The following is a 17547-nucleotide window of genomic DNA, read 5'->3' as shown; positions in this document are numbered from 1 at the left end:
ACTTATAAAACTTGTTTTTGCATTACATTTACAAACTCTTCAATACACTTAATGCATGATAACCTTTTAGTGTGATATCTGAACTTTACAACAAGATGCAGATCGTAAAGTTTCTCTACCACCTGTCAGCCGGACACCTGCCAACATTGAGTGTATATTTCTCACCATAAAAGTTAGGTTGCTTGCCACCCACCACTCAGCAAACTACTTCACATAGCTTGGGCTTTCATTCAGTCTGCGTAGAAAGGCAAACATTCTTATGCACATCAATAACAATTAGACAGGTATGCCCTCTGATTAGCAAAGCCAGAATATTCATAGTGTACAAATCTCGAGGATAAAACATTGAATCCAAATTATCCAAAGGTGAGTATATATTTTCTGTACCTAACTCCATGCATATGTTCCTTTGTGATAAATACATCTTCCTGGTATGTAGCTGTGAAGTTGGGAATAGTAAATCTATGCGTCTGCTGTGTGTACTAACTTTTGATATTTTGGTCTACGATGTTTGTCCACAGTATTCTTGTATCTCGATATTCTGAGCTTTAATATTTAGTTGTACAACTATTAAATGGGTGTTAGATGAATTCACCAAAAGGAAACAGTAAATCCAACACACATTAAGATGGAGGAGTAACCTACGGAACCTACTTGCCAATAGGAGGCATATTCCAGTGCAAACCACTTGTAAATATTGCAGTACTACTTAGAGAAACCTTGAAACATTGGGATACGTTGCTGAATCACTAGACTATAGGGGGGGTGGCCTATCAAAGCCATCTTCATCAGAGCTCTTGAAAGCAGAGCCCACTTGCTGGAAGATGGATCCCTCGTTGCCATTGGAATTTTGTCATACAACTGGTAGTTGAACAAAGAGGAATATAGCCAGTACTTTGATCAGGTCCATGATGTCTTCTTCATCTTGTTTCAAACTCTGAAAGGTTTCAGAACATGTTGCAAACATCATTAGAGTTATACAGGTCTAGATACACATGCCAACAGAGTTTAATGTTAACATGAAATATATGTCAATATAAAAATACATGTATTTAGAACATGGTATGTAGAGAATACCTATTATAAATGTAATACAGATCCACTTTGCAGTCCAGGTCTGACAGAGACATATATTTATTGTGTTGTTGGAGAAAATGGCAGGCGACACTGCTGGAAGTGCCTTGGTTACCTGGATTTGAGTGCACATGGCAGTTTGCTCCCATATTGTGTTACACGTTGTGAAAAATTCCAAAACAAATTTCATCAGACAAAATCTGGCAAATGCTGAGTGGAGAAAAAGAGCAACACTCTAAATTATACAATGCAAGATGTGAGAACATGCCACATATTAAACTTTTATCTCACATTTCAAGCTGCACATTGTGGTTTGGGAGGTAATACTGCAAAGAGGATAAACTGAGCTCTGTGGTATTCATATTTCCTCAGACAGTGGTATCTCTCGTGATTACGGAGGCTCTGCAAATGTGAGTCTAGAAATTAGGATTAGCAAACAGATGTGAGCACAGAATCTCATAAGTGTTTTAAGAGGGCCATAATCATTGATACCAAACCAAGAAATGACTGCTAAGTGACTCTAATGAATTATCAGTGTGTCTAAGAACGTGACTAACAACATAATCACAGATCTGTTCATTGTGGCGAAGTAGCCTGTATATGAGAGATCTGACAACAATGACTGCATTTCATGCTTTTAAACGTGTTGCAGACAGTGCAAGTCCTCGTTCTTAGAAGGTACATAGGCTCAGATTTACAAAGATGTCACGAATGCAGTGCAGCAACCAAAGTTGCTGGCTGTGTTGCGAGAGAGGAGGAGAGCAGAAAACCACCATATCTTCTAAAATATCCTGCTCTCCCCTAGCACTGGTGCACATTTAAGTTCCCTAGCGCCACATACACACACCCTTGCACCTTATTACAAAGTTTTCTGCATCATGTCTAGCACAGGTTTTGTACTGGAAGAGTACCCTTCTATTGCAAAATACTGTTCCTAGACAAACTTTAAAACTTTTCCTAACTTTGGATGTGTCTGCAGCACATATGCAAAGTTGGAAAAGTTTAGAGAAATATAAATGTTTCTTCTTTTTACACTTGCCTCAAAGATTCATTTTTTTTTGGTGCAAAACTTTGGCTACTATTGTTAGGAGATGAGGTTTTGCATGAATAACTGTGGGTGGTTGCATGGAAACAACCTTGTACTATCCATGGAACATCCCCCTTGCCGCAAATCAATGGATATTAGTTTCAGCCAACTTTCCAGCACAAAACACATTTTGTGTAACTTTTGTGAGAAAATCTGCCCCATAGATGTAACAGGCAATTGTGGGATTTGGAGCCAGTTTACCAATCTGAATGTTCAAATATATGTTGTTTGTGTGGCCTGGTCTACTTCTACTAGAAGGTGTCTGTGGCTTATTTTCTTCTGTCCTCTTACAGGGTGGAGTTTTGCATGGCCTTGGACTTGCTGCTGGTGAAATTGGCCTATGTTTGACCGGAATATTGGTAAAAGCTCTTTCTTTAATACATACATTCCTGTCTGTTCAATGCCTACTAATTTAAACATCGAAAGATAGAAAGGCAAACATTTTCTAGTGGATTCTGGCAGAAGTGAGAACTAAGTGCCAAGAGGTGATTTTCATATGACTCCTATGTACCTCCACTTCTCATCATCTGAGATACTCTTCACACTACAAAATGTAGAGTGCTCAAACCCAATCACACCAAAGCTTCACTATCAGTCATTCGTCTGATCATAACATATTTTTTCAAATTTCAAGTAAATATGCATAAGATTCACCCCTGTCCACTGCAACAGTCCAACCTAGATTATGAAACGAGTAGATGAACTTCAGCAAGCAATGCAGCATTTTTTCTTACCATAACTATATAGTAACTTATTTGTTTGCTGCAAATCTATTTCTGGGAATTTAATTTTTTTTATGTATTTTCAGAGCATGTATCTATAGCACAGAATGGATTCACTCTGGTTAACAATATTATAATCACTGAATGGATTGGCACAAGACCAAATGAACCAGGCTGTAGTATGCCAGTATATCGTCTGCATAAATATGTTGTCCTAAATAAGTTTGAAAAAATAATGTCTGATTAAGAGTAGCTTTTCTATTATTAAGTTTAATGGGGTGATATTTATGTTAACAATATTTTGGAAAATATATTTATGTCAGATGGCACCAGGTACGGTTTTGGTAGGTACGAAGCAAAAAAAGATGCTACATAATTCAAAATTCAAACATGAGATTTTACCAAATATCAAGCTCATTGAGTACTAAAAAATGTCCAATGCCACTCAGAAGGACTGGTACACTAGAAACCTTCTGTTAGGGAGATTGTATCTTGCTAGGGCTTAATTGTTGTCCTTAAATTATTTATACAAAACCTATTTAAACCTATGAAATCCTTTGATTCGGATCCTCAACAAAGAAATGCTGCTGCTGGAAGTACGAAAAGAGTCCGGTGGAATCCAAACGTGGATTCTAGATGGGAAGAGCCTGAAAGCAGAGGGGACAGAGTCCGGGTCACTTTGGAGTGACCAGGGGCTCGGTAGACAAATGCCCACCGATGTCGGGTGCTTCAGGTGTGTTGACTGTGATCTTGACTCTTCAGTTGCGAGGACCCGGAGCCGTCTAGGATGACCAGGAGAAGGAGGCGAGCTGTCGCACGAAGGATGTCGAGTACTGAGGGGTCAGTGTCCGGTGGGAGCACCAACAAGCCTTGGCAGCGGCAAAGAACGTAGAAGGTCCAATTCGGTGTCGAATTGGGGGGTCGGTGTCCGGCGGGAGCACCAACAATCCTTGGCAAAAGCCACCCATGCAGGAAGGTTAAACAGGTTACGGTGCAGACCAGCAAAGTCCAGGGGACTCACCAAACAATGGGGAGTCAGGGCATGTCTGGAGCAACCAGGAAAGCCCATGAAAAATCAAGATGACCTTAAGAAGGACCCATAGGCCTAATGACCAGAAGTCGTGAGGGGACCACGAATAAGAATGCAAAGTACCAACCCACGGAGCACTTGGTGCGAGGAGGCCAGAGTCCTTAGGTGCAAATACTGCTCAGGGTGAGGACTACAAGGAGTCCAATGCACAAGCTCAGGAATTGCCAACAAGCATATGCAACTGCAAATGGACGCGGTGCACAGGGGTTTGGGTAATGCAGTCCCTACGAGAGATGTTGGCCTCAAACTTGATGAGAGGGCAGATCGACCTCATGGACCTTTGGAAACCTATCTCCTGTGTTGCTGAAATCTTCCACAGGAGCTCATGAGCAGCAGACCAGTCAGTTGGGGTTCGGTGCCTGCGAATGCAGGGGAGTGACTCCTTCACTCCAAGGGAGATTCTTCAGTTGTCTTAAGTGCACCACAGGTCCTGCACGGAGCCTGGATGTAGCAAACGCACAAACTAAGCTTCGGACGGAAAGGGTGACAAAGTTGAGCCCAGTCGGGGTCCAGCGATGTCCAGGGTGTCCAGACTGTTGAATGTCAGTGGTTTCTTCTTGTAGAAACTTGTCCACGTAAAATCTAAAATCTTACAGCCAGGTAAGCCCTTTTGTACCCAGGGGAGAGGGTTGGACAGATACAGGGGACCCTCCTAGGGGAGGTGCAGGACACAGGGGTGGTTATACCCATGTCCTTTGTCCAGATTCATGCCAGCGCAGGAACCAATGGCTCCCAGAACTGGTTTGAGCTGGACTATGCATAGGGACACCAAATGTGGCACAAGTGCAGACTTTCAGACACTCTCAGAGTGCACCCACCCAGCCTCATACACTAAATCCTGTTTGGGAGATGGTTACACCTCCCTGTGACAGGATGCCTATTGTGCTGCCTTCCTCTTCTCGAGCTTGGCTCAGCAGCAGGAGGGCAATAATATGTCTCTGGTTGGCAGCTTCTATTTTGTGGTGTCCGAGTCGAGAAGGCTGGCACCGTTTAGACCAGTGACCCCACGAAGGTCACTTCAGAATGGTAGAATCATACCTCCCACACCAGTTACTGGTGTGGTGATATGATTCCAAGGTGTTTGATACCAAACACGATATGTTTCTATGCAGCTGTTTTCGAGATAGCATTTACCATGAGGTCATAATGCAACTCTACCTATGTGTCCGGCTGAGTCACAGACAACACGGGAGAATGGTCCACGAAGGCTGCAGAGAGGCTCTGCTCATGCAGGGCCACTCTCTCACATAAAACACAGCATCCTGCCTTCAGGATTGTTAAGGCCTGCTATAGGAGTGACTTATACATTTTAAGTGTAGTGACAAATAGATATAGTGAACCTATGTCTAAGGTAAGTGGTATAAGCACCAGCTTACACACGTTGCAGTAGCAGACCTGTAGTTCCATTTTGCATGGTCTCTCATGGGTGGCATAATACATGCTTCAGCCCATGGGAGGCCTCTGGGGTGCCTATGCCCTGTGTACATGGGGACCATATACTAGGGACTTATAAGGTTACCCAAGTATCCAATATGGAGTGTGCCAAAGTACATGCATTGCAATTTTAGGGAGAAAGCAGATAGACTGGGGTCCTGGCTAGCAGGATCCCAGTCAGCCTAGTCAAAAACCAGAAAAACACCAGGCAAAAAGTGGGGGTAACCATACAGTCAGATCCAACCTTCCTACAATAATATTTTGTGACTTTTTATTTTGCTCTGTGATATACAACTAGGCCCTGATTTACATATCACTTAAGTTACGCATGGCAGCAGAAAAGTTGCTCTGCATGGAGGGCAGAGAGCAGAACAGTGACAATTTTTCTAAGACATGACGCTGTTCTACTCTCTCCCTACGTTGGTGCACTTAAAGCTGCCATTCCCCTATGCAGACACCCTTGTGAAATAGTGCAAGGGTTTCTGCATTGTGGAAAGCATAGGTGTTATACTATAAGCGCTCTCTTCCGGATCACTATGCTTTAAGGCGTTTCCCACTTTGCATGAGTGCTGTACAATGCAGGACACATGCAAAATGGGAGAAACATGGAGAAATGAAAACATTTCTTCTCGTTAAACCTGCCTTGAGGAGGTGCAGAATTTGGGTGAAAATCCCTGTCTATAATTCTTTGTAGATAGGGATTTGAGGCAAAAAAATACAGGTGGTTGCGTGGGAATGCCCATGCGCCACCCATGACACACACCCTTGACCTAAATAAATGCAAGACAGCCCATTGCTAAGCTCTGTGTTACTGTAGGTTACAATTCAACAAAAATCGGTCTTTGCGTTAGATTGCAGATACCACCTGAATGCTTTGCTTGGAGTTTGCGCTACAAAAGTAACACAAGCCTGATGCCAAGTGTTTGTACATCTGGGCCTTAATTGGGAAATACATTTCAGGTTCCTTTAACAAGTAGAAGATTATGGTAGTGTTCACGACCCAGGTAGAGGATGGGCCACTGGGATCTTCATTTAAGACTTCATTTAGAGTTGGATGGTGTAGAAAAGGGAGAGAGAGTGGTATATATACTGGAGAGGAATAGACATAAAGTGAGAGACCAAGGGGCTTGTTCAGGATTTGGCAGAGCAGGAGCCTCCCCATAAATCAGCAGGGCGACCATCCCTCCACACATGCCATTCCTCTGCTTCATTTAGAGATGGGGTGATGTTAGGTTTCAGGGAGTGGCGCCTTTGGAGACTCTGCTTTTTGAAACTTTTGACCTGGCAATCCAGTGCCAAAGAGCTACTGGGTCATCAGTAGTCTTAAATCCTCCATACTTAGACATATATTTTTCTTGCATCATTCAGGAATAAAAGCGCATTGGTCTCTTGTGACATAAATTCCTCTTTGCCTCAAGGCCATTGATTTTTCATTTGGTTTAAAGAGCCTTGCTTTGTGTATTTTTTAAAATCTTGTTCACCTGAAAAAGGCTTACACTATTTGTAATTTCTGAATCTGTCTCTGTGCCTTTTCCATAACCGGCTATGACTGTGTAAGGGCTTTTCTCTTTGAAATCCTGTACTTCTAATTAATGTTCTCTCTTCTTTTCAGGGAGGAATTGCAGGAATAGCTGGAGGTCTTGTGGTAAAGTTCACTTTATTGTTTGAACCAATTTATGATGACGTTTACTGTTTGCCTGCACAGACAGAATCACTTTATAAATGTTTAAATCTTCTCAGTAAGGCTTTCTGATAAAAATGCACTTCCTCTCCTGGGCACATTTGTGTTTCATTAAGTGTTAGGTATTCATCACAGGCCGGATTTACTAACCTTTCATGCAGAGCAGTGTGGCTGCATTGACTGAAAGAGGAGAACAGAAGAGCACCATGTATACTGAGATATGGCAGTGTTCTCCTCTCACCCCACACTGGCTCACTTTGGACTGCCATCCGTCAAAGCTCACACCCTTGCATCACAGTGCAAGGGGGTTCTGTCAAGCACAGTTTATGTACTGGAAAGGGACCCTTCCAGTACAAAAACCATGCTGTAATACTGTTCCAGCTTCCTATGTGTGCTGTACGGTGCAGAATACTTGCAGAGTGGTAATAATGTCTGTTCCTGTGACTTTCACGCAGGCCTAGAAGACGCATAAAGTTTTGGCACAAATACTTGTCTACAAATGTTAGTACGAAAGGAGCTGTGTCAAAACTCATAGACGGTTGCATGGGAATTCCAATGTACCACCCATGGTAAATCCTCTTGATGCAAAGAAGCACAACGTGTAATTTTAGGCAACATTCCAATGCAAATCATTATTTGAGTTGGAAAGTAAAGTATAGCACAATACTTTGTGCTGAGTTTGTCTCACTTTTGTGTGACTAAATCTGGGCTGTATACCTAACATGTAACAACAAAAAGATCTGAGAACCCACATCATATTTTTTAACGTTGATGTTTGTGAATCAGGCTTCCCTTAATAATTATGTACTCATATTTGGGGAAAATGCACATTAATTTGCTGAAAGATTGTGATTCATTCTTTTACCATTAACTGGGAAATTAATCAGTTACAAAGTACACTCCCCAGATACAACGTCCTAATCTGTGAATGTTTATTTAATGATGTCTTCTCCAGTGCTATCTAGACTACTGGTATAATGTACCCATCACTAGCTGTTGAATATTTTAGGATATACACCTCATCCCCACTGCTCTGTGCTTTGATACCGCTATTTTTGTGAATGTTTCCGGTTGAAATGTTACTGATGTTCAGTAAATAATTTAATCATTCATCGTTTAATAGAGCGCTAATGTGTTGTTTTTCAGACACTTGCAGGCACTTTTATATGCAAACCTTAACTTAAAAACCAAATGCCATGCTCATGAGCTCACCCTAAATAAGAAAGATGTAATTTCAATGGTGGTAAACCACAGTATAGATGAGATTACATGTCACTTGTCCACCCCCCACACTCTGACAGGAGCAACTATGAATGAAAAATCATTTATTGATTTGATTATATGTTATTTAATTACATTTTGTTTGTATGAGATATTATTTATTGACATAAATATTGTGGATTCATACGCATTGTTAGTGGTGTGCATGTTATTGTTTGTATGACTATTCTGTTAGTTATGGGTTGTGGCCATGACAATACCTGCACTTTAACCTTTCTATGTTTCAATGATTTTCTTGGGAAAATATATAACATCTAATCTTTTTGGGAGGGTACAACTCCCCCTCTCCCACCTCATTTGTTTTAACCCTCTCCATCTTTCTACCTATAATCGAGGAATGTGTGTGTGTGTGTGTGCATGTATATATATACATATATGTATATATATGAATATATATATGCAAAGAATGTAAAAATTAAAGGTTAAAGCTTAGTTACAGTTAAGAAAACTATATTTAACCTTTCTTTTCTATGTTCCAATGTTTTTGCAGTTTAACTTTTGTTTGTATAGAAACAAAAGATTAAAGACAGTTTTCTTAACTGTAACTAAGCTTTAACCTTTGAGATATACATATATATATATATAAATATATATATATATATATATATATATATATATATATATATATATATATATATATATATATATATATATACATATTTATATATTCACTTAAAAAACCATAGGTTTCACACACGTTATAGTTAGGAATTAGCATTTAAAAAACCTTGCAAATTCACTTAAAAAACTATAGGTTTCACACAGGTTATAGTTAGGTGGACATTTCCCTCGGAAAAATTCCCCCGTTATAGTTAGTTCAGATAACTGTAATTCGCACGCCCGCAATCCACTGCTGATGATGCCAGATATTATATCACTGTATTTAGACACTTATTTACCCATGTCTTCTTCCATTAATCTTTAGCTATACATATATTACAAATATTTATTTTTCAGAAAGACACATTTGTCATCAGTGATGTAATATCTGACGTCATCAGCAGTGGATTGCGGGCGTGCGAGTTATAGTTATCTGAACTAACTATAACGGGGGAATTTCATTGGTTTTTTACGAGGGAAATGTCCACCTAACTATAACCTGTGTGAAACCTATGGTTTTTTAAGTGAATTTGCAAGGTTTTTTAAATGCTAATTCCTAACTATAACGTGTGTGAAACCTATGGTTTTTTAAGTGAATATATATATATGTATATATATATATATATATATATATATATATATATATATATATATATATATATCAAAGGTTAAAGCTTAGTTACAGTTGAGAAAACTGTATTTAATCTTTTGTTTCTATACAAACAAAAGTTAAACTGCAAAAACATTGGAACATAGAAAAGAAAGGTTAAATATAGTTTTCTTAACTGTAACTAAGCTTTAACCTTTGATTTTTACATTCTTTGCATATATATATTCATATATATACATATATGTATATATATACATGCACACACACACACACATTCCTCGATTATAGGTAGAAAGATGGAGAGGGTTAAAACAAATGAGGTGGGAGAGGGGGAGCTGTACCCTCCCAAAAAGATTAGATGTTATATATTTTCCCAAGAAAATCATTGAAACATAGAAAGGTTAAAGTGCAGGTATTGTCATGGCCACAACCCATAACTATATATATATTCATGTATATATGTATATATATATATACCCAGAGATAGAGAGAGAGAGAGAGAGAGAGTAAAGCAACACTGCCACATGATATTAGTTCTGTCTGTTTAAACACATAGGGTTTGCCCCTACAGATATTATATGGTGTGAATATACCTGCAAGTTGGTAGAATGTTTTGGGCAGCATCATTGCAGGAAAGCTTAGGGGCTTGGATGCAATATTTCAATGGTGTTAGGATCCTTCTTTAGAATCTCTACCAGTTTAGCTCCATGGAGAAGGAAGACATGAGCATCATTAAAAATACAAGTATACATCCCAACATTTCGTGTTGACATTTACATTGTCATCATTTTGTAAAAATGTCCTTTAAACCTTCTAATTCTATTGTCTTTGTCCATTATTGTTCTAAACTTGCCTGGTTCTAATGCTGAAAATGCTATTCATATGCAGTTTCATATTTCTGTGTGGTGAGGTGAAAGGTTTCCCTCTTTAATTGTTTCTTGTTTCTTTCCTGAAGGGAGGCATTCTTAATGCAGCAGGAGGCCTTGTGGTAAGATCAGTCTCTAATTTAAAAAATAATTTGTCACAAACTCTCTCATTTATATGCGTTGCAACACCTCCGAGTACTAGCCCTCCTTGAACCCCTCTACACACATGCATCCACACACACACACGCACACTATGTACAGTTGAATAATTGGTTTAAAACAATTTTACATGGTAAGAAATATACCTCTGCAATTATTATTAAGAAAGTGAGGAATATCGACCACCTGCTCCGAAGTCTCTCCAATATTGTCCATTCTGTACAATGAGTTTTAAACTCAACTCTAGTGGTTAAGGCCTCAATTAGAGTTCGGCGGCCAGGCTACTGCTTCACAAATGTGACTAATGTCTTGTCCACCCTATTACAAGTACTTTATATCCAAAGGCACGTGTAATAAGAGGAAAGGATATCTGTCACATATCTGTCACATTTGATTGATTTATTTATGCGTTTTTATATAGCTCAAACTTTACCCGAAGGTGTCAGAGTGCTTTACAATAGAATCAGTTACATTATATAAGGACTTCAGAGTACTCGAATAACATAAAATATACGAAACAAAAAAATCCAAACTCACGTAATAATGGTAGTAAGTACAAATGTCTACTACAGTTACATATATGCAAGATTCAAATTCACCCATGATTACATTTTAAGAAGAGTTGAAGCGATTAGGGTTGGACAAATATATATCACATTTTTACAGAGCATGATCTGCCCATTGCTGGAGTTCTTGAAGGGCACATTCAGGCAGGCCTTTAGGGGCTGTTGCACTCATGGGCTGCATTCCTGGAGGAATCCTAGAGCTGGTGAAGTTCAGATGTCTTTCACAACCGTAGTCCCGTTTGCCAAAACCTCTCCAAGGCAGCAGCAGAGATGCCCGGGGGCCTGTAGGGTGTCGATGGGGGTACAGAAGTTTGCTTCAGTTTTGCTGAACCCAGCACATAGACTGGGGTTTGAGATGTGGGAGGGGTAGCGTCAGAGTGGTTTGGGTCGCAGGGATGTCCAAGTTAGAGGGGGCCACCGGCACACCGGCTCACCTTTGGCACTGTGTTGGGGCCTCCATGTCAGCCAAAATAGAGTCCTTGGTACCAGTTGGCTGGGCACAGCAGTGCATTGGCATTGGACCCGGAGTCACAAGGCCAAAGATCAGCAGCAGCCTCCCTAAACACCCGATGGTGCTCAGCAGCCTTCTATGTACTGGTTACTGGGCATGGGGGAGCACATCAGCGGACCCGGGAGCACACGTCAGACAAGCCCAGGCCGGGCCACAAAGCACACCACCCTCCCGCTGGAGTGGGCTTCACCGCCAAGATGGTGGTCTCCTGCATTACCCCTCTCCTTTGTTGTTGTATTGTTCTTGCTGTAATGCCCCATTCCATGATCCTGGGCTCCACTGTCTGCCATGGGAGATCGAGCGATAGTCTCACTCAACTCCGGAACATGCGTGGCTAGATGGAGGGGCTGCATTGTGATCCATGCCAGAACGATGATCCAGAGACCAGGAGATCCTGAAGGGACTGCCTTTTCAGTCGGCTATCGTACAGCATGTTCAATGGCATTTGTAATATGGTAGGCAAGATATCGGTCACATTTGTGACAGACTATACCATTTGCCAAATTCTAAATTAGGCCCAAAGTCCTCTGTTATGCGCACATCAATACTGAGAACAAAAGTCTAGAAGTCACATCATTCATTTTGGTGCTTGCATAAGGATTTCATTATTATTTAAAGTCAATTATGTAAAGTGCATTAAACTGCATGCTTTTGCAAAACATTGTATTAGTCTCAACCTTTTGCATTACATATTATTCAGTATGGGCATTCTGCTTGTGAGGGAATAATTAAACAGACAATAATGTGGTCATTTTGGTCCAGTCCTAGCACTTTTATTAAGACTTAAATTTAGAAAACACAACCCTTAACTTTTCTTATTACATTACACATTCATGTAAAAGTGTGTGATGGTCAGAATCGCCGAATTCATCAAGGTCTCGAATATACATTTGTATGTTTATGCTTACGAGTTGCCTTCATATCCTGACATTTAAACATGCCCCTTTCAGAAATGTATTTGCAGTCCTATGTTGAGCATGGGTGTGTAATACATTGCTCTTCATTGAAAACTCACCTTTGTTCTTTGCAAAATGTGAATTTACGTTCAGAAAAGAAGTTGTTTACAGATAATATAATGTCAGTGTAGCAAATCTGCTCCCATGTAGTCGGACCATAGAATGTTAGCCCTGCTTCATGAGCCTGCGACTGAAAAGTCTCACGATGAATCACTTGCATAAACTTTCACATATAAAGAATAGTTGCAACTTTTCATGAGGAACAGTGGTTTTCAATCAGAAATCTCCTAATGGGAACGTGCCTGACAAACGTTTGTGAGTACTCACAACGCTTCAAGGACATTCATTTGGTAGAAATCCCTTGGCCTTGATTAACCATAACATTTCTTATTGAGCAGAGTTATTCCTACAGGACATTCTGCCTCATTGGAGGAATTTAAGTATGTGCAACCCCATGCGTGAGCACAAGTGAATATTTTTACTCATAAATGACGGTTTGTCCGCATTCAAGTGTCACATTCACAGAAATACCTGATCCTCCAATACAGGCCTCCATAACGGGGCCAAGATCATAGAGAGAGGTAAATACCACTGCTGAATATATAGAAACCCCACTCTTGTCATTTACATGGTATCTATCTCCTGATAGGTTTCGCAATTTGTCACTCTCACTTTGTCAATGCTGATATGTTACTTGCAAAGGGTGGCGTTTGAACTTTAGCAGGTGGATGCAACTTTGATTTAAAATATGTTCATAGATCAGTGGAATATGCATTCTGCTCTGATGGAAATTAAATGGTGCAAAAATCTGCAAACAAAGACTGCTTTCATTATGTCATTCGATTTCTTCCTGCCCATTCACAGTAACCAAATTTACTACAAATGGCAAAATTTCCTAACAACATGTAATCATGCAATGTGGCATAATAGTTCACATTTGATTATAAAAAATGACATGAAATTTTGCTAATTATGCCAGTGCAAAAAACAATTCCATCTGAGCCTTGAGAGGTGGTCATCCTTCATGTTTTGGAGTGAGCAACATTCTTCTCTGCTAAAATTGTTTTCCGGTCATTTTTCTGTGGTAATTAATAGAGCAGTGTTAATCACAGTGAAACAAATGCTCATTGCTACATATGATTCTCACAGGACAGACCACCCTACAGCACTTAATGAAATTTTGCAACACAGGTTTTGTTCTCCCCTCTAATTCAGACTTTTTTACCTCCTCCAGGGTGGTGCGGAACATTTGGTCACCGGAATCGTGGTACAAATTTAAATCATATTCTATAGGTGCATTAGGGATTATTTTGAAGAAATTATATTTCCATGCTTGAGTTGTATTTGACCATATCTGTTGCATGTTTTGAAGTGTGTCACAATCTACCCTGCCACTACTGTTCTTCATCATAAATACAATAACTGCAATGTTGACTCTACTGCAACACAACATGCATGTGTGGGCCCATAAGATACCAAATTCCAGTGGTGCAGAAAGGGTGCCATGGGCCCACATGCAAGGGTTGAAAACAAACCCCAAAATCTCAATTGTTTAGTAAAAACAGCCATGTCTGAGATGCATTGGGCCCCTTAAGCCACTGCAACTGCTGTCCCATTGATGTCTATTCCTCTGCCAAAGTCCCTCCCACACCGATTCCCGATAGCAGACATTACAGTGTATCAGCCAGCTGCTCAGTTATTCTTTATTTTGTCTTGCAGGGCGGTGCTGCTAATGTGTTAGGTGGAGTTGCGGTAAGCATTACCTTGAATGAGCACAGGCGAGGGAGCCTGCAAGAAACAGATAGCCCCATTTGATTGATTCTGACTGATAATGCAATCATGTTTTACAATATTCCACCCCCTCCTCCCAGTATTGCTGTTTTCTCTTTTCCCTGCAGAATAGGCCGTTACACCTCACCAATATAAACATCATATTTAGATTTATGTCACAATCTATGCTGCTGCTACTGTTCACAATTTTCAGTATCCTTTGGACCTGCTGCCAGGGGCGGAGCTTTGGGGGGAGGAGGGGGGTGTATTTGTAGTATATAATTGGGTATAGAGGCTTTCAGTCTGGTATGGTGAAGTCACTGTCAAATTTAAGCCTGGATCTTTACATGCCCACACTGACAAACACACACTGACATTCTCCCTCTCTCTGTCTCTAGTCTCTGCCCTAAAACTTGGTTAGTTTGAAAACTATTGTGTTTTAAGTACGTCTAACAATCCTCTCTTTCCATTGGCTCTTAAGCCCCCCTGTTCTGCTTCTCATAATGTATTTTAACAAGATATGCCAGCATAATTGTTGGGAAATCTGAAGGTACCCCCCTCAACCTTACTGTCTGCTGCACCTTTGATAGGTATGTCACTGCTAAAGTCCCGCCAACATATATTGCCTGCAGAAGACTTAACAATGTGTCTCATTCCCTGCTAACCTGATGTGTATTTGTTCCCCAGGGCGGTATTGGAAATGCACTAACCGGACTTGTGGTAAGCTTTAGCTCTGATTCTATATCGTTGAAGTGTGAAGGGGAACTCCTGCTGAAAACTGTTGGTCTCACATATGGATTGCTTTTGATCTATAAATGAATCATATTTTATAGTATTACACCTTCCTCTCTACTAATGCTGTCCTCTATTTGTCCTCTAGAAAGGTGTTACGAACATAGGAGCCGGAGCTACAGTAAGGAAAATATATATACATCTATATCATATAAATTATACATTTATATTACTCATGTCTTTTCATTGTACAAAAATTATGAGTAGGGGCTGTTGATAGCATATTTCCATTGAGATAGGGCTTCACGACTCTTGGTTGTTACATGACATTTTATCCACTAGTTTTAGAAGATGTCACCATCCCTTTTACAAAAAATCAGCTCTGTTTGATGACAAGGATAGTGGTTTAAATACAACAGTGTTTGTTTACAAAATTAAAAAGATAAAACTACATTAGTGGTGATTCCTGTGATTTTAGTTAAAGTCAAAGTTTCCGTGTTTCAAGCTCAGGAGTATTGAGACCACTTAATGGCAGATCAATAAGCTACTGCTCAAGTTCATAACTAAAGGTGTGACTATACCGTACATATATATGCACACTGTGTCATCCCATTCCTGTATCTATGTCAATTCTCTGAGTGAGCCAATCAGTTGAAAAGAGTAATACGATATTAAAGGCAGAAGAGCATGGGATAAGAGGTAATTATTTCATACTGGTAGGTGGAGATCACACCTGCTAGTAAGTGATGCAAACAAATGTCTAAAACCAGTTTCCCGGAAAGGGAAATTGCATTGGTGTACCAGTCTTCAGGAAAAAGTGTCCATATGGAGTTTGTGTGATGGAACATCGCATGCCTATACAACTCATGCCTTACCACGCGGTCTTAACCATGACCGTGTCTTTACGACACATGCCTTTACCACGCATGCCTTAACCACGCAATTTTATGGTAAATACATGACTGGTAAAGGGACATGTGTGGTAAAGATCACACTCCTGTCCCTCTCCCCTAATCCCTAAAAATTGCCCCCTACCATCTAATCTATCCATCCCAGGCATATAAACTACCCTGACGTCTATCCTGATCCTTAAAATTCAACCCCCATTCCTCAAAATACTACTCCTACCCCAGCCCCCTTCTTGAGCCCTAAAAACATCCCCACCCTGTTAAACCTTCCCCACCTCCCCCTGCCCCCTGCCCCTTGCCCAACTGCCCCCTCGAACTGTAAACTGCCCCTTTCCTGTCCCCTGGCCTCAGCCCTAAAACCCAGCCACCTAAAAAGTACTCCAAAACCAGCCACCCTCCCTGAGCCCTAAAACCAGTCCTACCACCTAAAACCTACCCCGCCTGCCCCCTGCACCAGCCCAACGGCCCCCCAGCCTATAAACATTCCCTTTTATGTCCCCTACCCTGAGCCCTAAAACTCATGACCCCCCAGCCCTGAAAACTACCAGACCCCCAAGCCCCCAAAACTATCCTAGCCCCCATAACTACCCCCATCCCCTACAAACTACCACCACCCCAAAACCCCACTTACCTCACCGCCTTGCAATCCTTCCTCTTCCTGCTTCCTGCTCTTCGGCCAGCTAGCCAGCAACTTGACCACGCATATGCGTGGTTAAGGCATATGCGCTGTCAAGGCATATGTGTGGTTAAGGCAAGCATGGTAGGGCTTGCAATGTCAGAACACACGTGGCTGAGGCTGCTGTGTTCCAACTGTTTTTCTCATAAGGACACCCTAGGAAATGTAGCATCACTGTAGGAACATATTTTAAAACAACAATGGATACCACTCACACATCAACTGACAGAGCCATGCAGCCAGGTACAAACCCACTCACATGCCTATACAGCCACTCAGACATCCACTCACACAGTGATACAGTCACACAGCCACTCAGATGACACTTTAGAAATAGTATTACTCATCAGTAGTAGAGAGAGTATAGTAATTTAACGTATAGGGTAGATTAGTATTTATCTTTAAGTTTCAGAAATGTTAACAAAACACTTACACTCACTAGATGATGCCAGCAGTGATGTCATTTGAGATGTCATCAGTGATGTCACTGATCATGTCATGAGTGATGTACTAGGCGAGATCATAAGAAGTGCAGTGCGGGGGCATACGTTATAGTTAGCTCAGGTAACTATAAATGCTGAATATCCATGGTGTTTTGCGTGTAACATCTGAGCCTAAGTATAAAGTCCCAGTAACTTTTTTCTTTTACTGAATTTCTAAGGTTTTTTAAATTCTATTTTCTAACTATAACAACACTGTAATCTTTGATTTTATAAGTGAATTTTGAAGCATTGTTAAATTTTATTTCCTATCCATAATGTCCCTGTAAACATTGTTTTTCAAATGAATTTCAAAGGTTTAAAAAAAATGGATTTCCTAACAGT

The 17547-nt window shown here is 40.6% G+C and overlaps 1 protein-coding gene across 3 annotated transcripts in view; it reads left to right on the top strand.

Moving 5' to 3' along the window:
• Positions 1 to 17547, top strand: part of LOC146811215 (uncharacterized) — a 67154-nt gene that overhangs the window by 21030 nt on the left and 28577 nt on the right. For all 3 annotated transcript variants that reach the window (XM_085618250.1, XM_085618249.1, XM_085618248.1), the window contains exons 9-15: positions 2455 to 2520; positions 7020 to 7052; positions 10535 to 10567; positions 13872 to 13904; positions 14357 to 14389; positions 15095 to 15127; positions 15288 to 15320. In XM_085618250.1, the coding sequence (XP_085474376.1) occupies positions 2455 to 2520; positions 7020 to 7052; positions 10535 to 10567; positions 13872 to 13904; positions 14357 to 14389; positions 15095 to 15127; positions 15288 to 15320 (264 nt within the window). The remainder of the gene's footprint in view (positions 1 to 2454; positions 2521 to 7019; positions 7053 to 10534; positions 10568 to 13871; positions 13905 to 14356; positions 14390 to 15094; positions 15128 to 15287; positions 15321 to 17547) is intronic.

This window comes from Triturus cristatus, chromosome 7, assembly GCF_964204655.1.
Source record: "Triturus cristatus chromosome 7, aTriCri1.1, whole genome shotgun sequence".
Lineage (NCBI taxonomy): Eukaryota > Metazoa > Chordata > Amphibia > Caudata > Salamandridae > Triturus > Triturus cristatus.
Note: the sequence above shows the minus strand (reverse complement) of the source record. Positions and strands in the feature narration are given on the sequence as shown.